This window comes from Gossypium raimondii, chromosome 4, assembly GCF_025698545.1.
Source record: "Gossypium raimondii isolate GPD5lz chromosome 4, ASM2569854v1, whole genome shotgun sequence".
NCBI lineage: Eukaryota > Viridiplantae > Streptophyta > Magnoliopsida > Malvales > Malvaceae > Gossypium > Gossypium raimondii.
Window position 1 is genome coordinate 46,523,422 of NC_068568.1, and position 6,446 is coordinate 46,529,867.

The 6,446-nt window shown below is 31.7% G+C and overlaps 1 protein-coding gene and 1 long non-coding RNA gene across 2 annotated transcripts; one reads left to right on the top strand and one right to left on the bottom strand.

Moving 5' to 3' along the window:
- The first annotated feature begins 3,517 nt into the window (after positions 1 to 3,517).
- LOC105780713 (60S ribosomal protein L27-3) lies at positions 3,518 to 4,191 on the top strand. Its single transcript, XM_012605193.2, has one exon. The coding sequence runs from the start codon at positions 3,650 to 3,652 to the stop codon at positions 4,055 to 4,057; it is 408 nt and encodes a 135-aa protein (XP_012460647.1). The 5' UTR covers positions 3,518 to 3,649; the 3' UTR covers positions 4,058 to 4,191.
- Positions 4,192 to 5,498: 1,307 nt separating this feature from the next.
- On the bottom strand, positions 5,499 to 6,144 carry LOC128040600 (uncharacterized). Its single transcript, XR_008195391.1, has 2 exons — positions 5,822 to 6,144; positions 5,499 to 5,747 (listed from the first exon to the last, which is right to left on the bottom strand). It is a non-coding gene; the product is annotated as an uncharacterized LOC128040600 (long non-coding RNA).
- Positions 6,145 to 6,446: the final 302 nt, after the last annotated feature.

Here is a 6,446-nt window from a genome sequence, read left to right on the forward strand (position 1 = left end):
GTTTATGATGATAGATGAAGTCATTATTAACTTACCAGGCAGCTGCTAGCCTTTAGAACCGTGTACAAATATTTGGAAGTTAATGAAGAGGTAAAAGGGGCTAAATGGGAAATGGGGAATATGCCTAATGTTTTGCTTGCACACAAGGAATGAGAAATTGAAAAAGACAGTTTGGTTGCTTCCAGAATATCCAGAAGCTTGGCTTGAAAATGGTTCCGTTTTTTCATGTAGTGGGGGGACGTCCTTATATCACTGTAATTTACCTTTTCAACCTTCAAGACTTTGAAAGGCGTGACAACTCCGTTATGCCTGCACCGTATCGGTGAGATTAAGAAATTAAAAATTTAACTTCTAAATATCAAATCAATATTTTTAATTTTACTATGTGAATATCTCGACTCAGTTTTATCTCGATTGATATGGATATTGTTATTAATATAGAAAGACATAATTTTAAGTACGTCAAACTGTATTATTCTCCTATTCATGAATTATAAATAATTTTAAAAATTTTCTTAAAAATAACAATTTGGTGTCTCATATTAGCGCATTCAAATTTCCTCCATCTCTCCCTCTTGTGTCACTGTCAAGTAAGGGCCATATAAATTCCTTTTAAAAAGTTTTGTAGTATATTTGTTTTTTTAGGGACATTAAATAAGTATGATTGTAATAATTAGAGGTGAGATTCAATTGAATCGAGTGAAAAAATTTTGAATTAATCGAGTTCATCAGTCCTATTTCATCATCTTAACTCAATTTAAAGTTTTCAAATCGAGTTGAGTCGAATCGAATAAAATTGTTTGAGTTAAATTTAAAAATTAAGCATGTCAAATAAAAATATTGTTACAATATAACTAATTCCATGTTAAAATACATAAATTTGAAACTATATATATTTGAAATTTTTTAAAGAAAAAAAACATTTGAGTATGATAAATTTGAATAATTAATTAGGTCCAAATTTATTATTTTAGAAAATTTTAAAATTTTTAATTTTTATATATATTTTAGATTTTTTATAATTTTTTAAAACATAAAATTTGAAATATTACAAATATTTTGAATTCTAAAAATTATTTTGTAATTTTGTTTGAGAGGGACCGGTTTGTTTATTTTTAAAATTGATAGAGACTAAAATGATATTTACACCAATTTGTTATTTGAATTATTCGAATAGCGAAATTCAACTCAACTCAAACTCGAAATTCAAATTTTTTTTTTATTTTTTCGAATCGAATCGATTTTTCTCTCCCAGTGAATTCAATTTTTTTAAGAGATACATTATAAAATTGTAACTTTCCAATTTTAAAGTAAAATTTTATTATTATATTAATTTGTATTTTTTTTTTTATTTTTGAAACTGACTAATCAGAAACTTATGGGAGCACCGCCCTTGTTAGAAATTGAATGCGTGCTTTCATGTCACACAACACAAGCATCCAAGAGGTTGTTTATCTGAATTTAATAATAAGTTATTTAATAAGTAAATTTAAAATTGTAATATGTGTAAATGATAATATTAATTATAAAATGATAAATGTATATTTTAATTAATAATAGTATAAAATAGTAGATGTATAGATTCATTGTATTTAAATTAAAAAATACAGTTAATTTATTCATATTTTTTTAATATAGAAATAATTTCACATAATCATTTACTGACTTTTGGTGACTAAGTGCACCACATTAGAATCACCACCATTTAGTTGCGAAATACTAGTACTACTATAAAATTTTAGTTTTAGTATTGTATTAGAGTCACCTCCATTCGTATCGATAATATATAAATAACTTCAAGCTATGAGCTCTTTCTCGTGAATTTCTTTAAAGGAAGAAACTCGAAAAGTTTATGAAAATACTGAGCATGGGATTGTTCTCTAGTTAAAATGGGATTAAAAATCATCATCGTTCATATCAATAATATATAAATAACTTTAAACTAGAAGTTCTCTCTCATAAGTTTCTTTAGAGGAAGAAACTCTAAAGAGCTTATGAAAATAGCGAGTATGCGAGTGTTCTCTAGCTAATATGAGATTAAAATTATTTTTAAAGAGTTAAAATTAGCTTTTAATTAAAATAGTGAAGAATTAAGCTATCTGAGTGTTCTCTAGTTAATTTGGGATTCTAAATAACTTTTTTAATGAAACTAGTAAAAAAGTGAGTTATGAGAGTATTTTCTAGTCAATTTGGGATTAGAATTAAAATCTAATAAAAATAGTGAAGAAATTGTCACTTATTTATAAGGTAAGTGTGAGATATGGGAGTGCTCTCTAATCAATGTGGGATTAAAATTAACTTTTAATTTAATGAAAATAGTGAAGATTTTAGCTATATGAGTATTCTCTAGTCAACATGGAATTAAAATTAATTTTTAATGAAAATAGTGAAGATGTGAGCTATAAGAGTAATTTTTAGTTAACGTGAGATTAAAATTAACTTTTTAACAAAAATAGTGAAGAAATTATCACTTATTTATAAGGTAATTGTGATATATGAGAGTATTCTCGATTGATGTTGGATTAAAATGAACTTTTTAAAGAAAATAGTGAAGAAATTGACATTTATTTATGAGGTAAGTCCGAGCATAAAAGTGTTCTCTAGCCTAAAACCTTGTAATATATATATATATATATCCCTTCCTACCACATCAACTATAGTTTCTATCCAATAATATATTACCATGTAAGAATATTTTTACACATTACTAAAATATTTTCCAACTCCTTTTGGTCTATTTCTCTTCCAAACATCCATCGTGTAACATTTGTTGGATAGTATTACAATACAAATTTATTACTACTTCACGTAACGACTATGATAGTACTTTTGTTTTTTTATATACCTTTATATTATTTTTAAATAAAATAATTATAAATTATAAATTTAAGAATCGTACACATATTCAATCTAGAGTTGTCCATGGGCCGGGCCGGGACCGGAAAAAGTTTTCGGCACGACTCTTAGGCCCGGGCCCGGCCCTGCCCGAAATATGTGCCTGAAATTTTGCCCAGGCCCGGCCCGGGAAAAAAAGAGTAAGCCCGAGCCTGGCCCGATTTTTAATAAACACAAAAAAATATTTTAAAAATAAAAAATAAAAAAATATTTTTAAAGTATTTTAAAAATAAAAATAAAAATAAAAAATATATATTTATTATATTCGGGCCGGGCCTTGCCGGGCCTGGGCCAAAAAAGTTGAGCCCGAGCCCGGCCCATTTTTTAAACGGGCCTCATTTTTTGCCCAAGCCCATATTTCGGGTCTATATTTTTACCCAAACCCTCACATATTTTGGGCTGGCCGTCGGGCCGGGCCGGGCCGCCCGGCCCATGGACAGGTCTAATTCAATCCCCTCACCATAAAAATTCATTGCAAGAAAATCTAGTATATGTTATATATTTTTTACATATTAATTCTAGCTTGGATGGTAAGGCCCAATCTAGCTTGGGCTGAGGAGTGTTTCAACAATGGAGCCCATCAGTTCATAGAAAGAGAAGCTATGCTACTGCTAGGGTTTCATTTCGGCTGATGCAATATATACCATAGATTTTTTCTTTTCCCTCTCCCACACTCTGTAACTTCTACCATAGTGCGATTGGGAGGACGAAACCAACAAAGAAAAGCGGACAGTGAGGAGCAACAGCAGCAACAATGGTGAAGTTCCTGAAGCCAAACAAGGCGGTGGTTGTCCTTCAGGGTCGCTACGCCGGTCGTAAGGCGGTGATCGTCAAATCCTTCGACGAAGGAACCCGCGACCGCCCTTACGGTCACTGTTTGGTTGCAGGGATTAAGAAATACCCAAGCAAAGTTGTCCGAAAGGACTCTTCCAAGAAAACGGCCAAGAAATCCCGCGTGAAATGCTTCCTCAAGCTCGTCAATTACCAGCACGTGATGCCGACGCGTTACACCTTGGATGTGGACTTGAAGGATGTGGTCACCGTCGACTCCCTCCAAAGCAAGGACAAGAAAGTCTCTGCTTGCAAGGCTACCAAGCAGAAGCTCGAGGAGAGGTTTAAGACAGGGAAAAACAGGTGGTTTTTCACAAAGTTAAGGTTTTGAGATCTGGGTTTCTGTTATTTTGGATTGATTTTGAGAGTTTATTTAGTGTTTTGACCATTTGTTTTATCATCACATATTATTGCTGGTTTTGAGCATCGTTTTATGATAAATTTGAGCTTTGCTTTATGATAAAAGTTGCAAATTGAGGGGATGTGGTTTTTAAAAAAACATGAAGCTTTAGGCAAATGGTTAAGAAAAAAAAAGAGAGCTAGTTTTTAAAAAAAGATGAGCCTTGTTTGTTGATAGCAGTAGCCATTGCTAGTGGTTCATGTAAAATATGAGTGTTTTGACCATTGTTATGTAATGACAAAGCTGAGTTTATAGGTAATGGCTTATTTTTAGAGAACCCAAATGGACTGTCACATATTATATCTAGCTGCCATATTTGGATATTGGTCTGATACCCAAATTCAAGTATGTCAGCCATTCTAATCATCTACTAGTTTAAAACAGGTCATGTTTGTTAACGTTAATGTTATTGAGTATTTTTCTCCATCTAGCTTCTCTAATTATAAGGTATAATTACTGTTTATTGATATCGCTATTTTTCATGCATATTAGCACGTTTCTTACTCTAGATTTAATACGTGTTTATGTGATCTTATGTGTGATTTCATAGGAAAACATAGATATCCCTTTTGAGAACACCCATTATCATGCAAGCTCGGTCTGTGAGTTCGATAGCATCTTACCCGAATCCATTCGGATTTCGGGCCGATAATAACAAGTATCATATCAGCGAAAACGTGGTTAGCAAAGTAGAATTTTAGTTATTTTTCAATTAAAAAAATTAATTGGGATTAATGAAGATAATTTTCACTAGATATGAAAGTTGATCGTGAAAAGTGATTTAGGCCTATTTCTTCCTTGGAAAAGACTGCCATAATTTTGTATAAAATTAAATCATTCCCAGCTAAAAATTGTGAAAGTGATAGAAATATCCCTATCTCATTTCATATTACATGGGGTTAACCCATATTGGTTCATTTTTAGATTTGGACTAAATTTGAGTTTAAAGTTTTAATTTGACCTAAATTTAAAGTATTAAACTTGGATAATTTAGTCTAAAATAAATGACAATAAAATAGCAGCGAAATAATGGTTCATGTTAGATTGGGTCAAAAAAATCTTACGCGGGGTTTGGCTTGTTTAGAAAATTGATCTTATTTTTTTGATTAAACTTATTTTTTAAGTCTATATTTTTGTCTAAATATTCTCACTTTTCAAACAAAATTTTGAGTTTCGACGAATAAGTTTTTTTTGTTCAATGTAATTGTAGGCTTTCTTGCGCAACATGTGGTAATTTTGCCCATAAATCGCTTCAAGGATAATAAATATGGTGATTCAAATACCTATATCCTTATTTTTTTTTCTTTCTTTCTATAGAATTTATTTTATTTTAGAATTTATGATTCAAGTAATAAAATATTTCTCAGCCAAACAAGCAATAAAAACGACTCCTTTATCCCAAATACAAAAACACAAAAAAGGCTTTCAATCCACCAACACAAGAAAACAAAGACAATAGACGCAAATTCAAAACACAATACCTACGACACTAGACAGCTCTGAAGCTCCTGCACATGCCAGGAGATTGAAGATAAACACATTCTATCTTAAAATGACTTCATACATATTCCTCTCTCTTTCTTTGTTGTGGCTTCTTTTATTTTGAGTGTTATATTAAGTCCTGCAGTTGAAAAAAAGATTATATAAATTATAAATTATAAATCATATATATGAGATGCATGCATGCATGCATACCTTGTAGGATAGACAAATTTTCTAGTAGGGATCAGGAAGCGGATGATAGATGCCTCCTCCATGTGGTGATGCTGCCACTTTCCTGTTTAGAGGAGGCGATGCCAATGGTGATGGAGATGGAGATGGCGATGGTGATGCTGGTCTTTCTGGTACCCGAGAGCGTGATGGGTGAGCATGCCCACGCCGTAAAGCAGCAGCACTGATCTCTGGTAGAAATGCAACAGAAATTATTAGGAGAAATATAATAGCATTAGTATTGGTGGTGAACACTCTCATTCCCTTCTTGTTTTCCATTATAATAATATCTAGATTGGTTACTTAAGAAACTCCTCAGCCATAGATATGCCTATTTATAAACTCTTCAACTGAGGTCTTAACTCAATTCTTACGTTAGGTTACGTAGTATTTTAACTCAGCGTATAGGCCACTCTCAGATTCTTTGAATGCTTCAAATTTTCATGCAGGTGACTGCTTTTACAGTTCACATTCAAGTGAATACAAAAGGGTAAGTTCCTTCCATCCAATTTCCATGAGAATTGGTTGACTTGACCTACCTCACTAACTGGTCTTATATGTTTAAATATGACTTGACTTCATTGGGTGAATTACACGCTGATTTTTAATA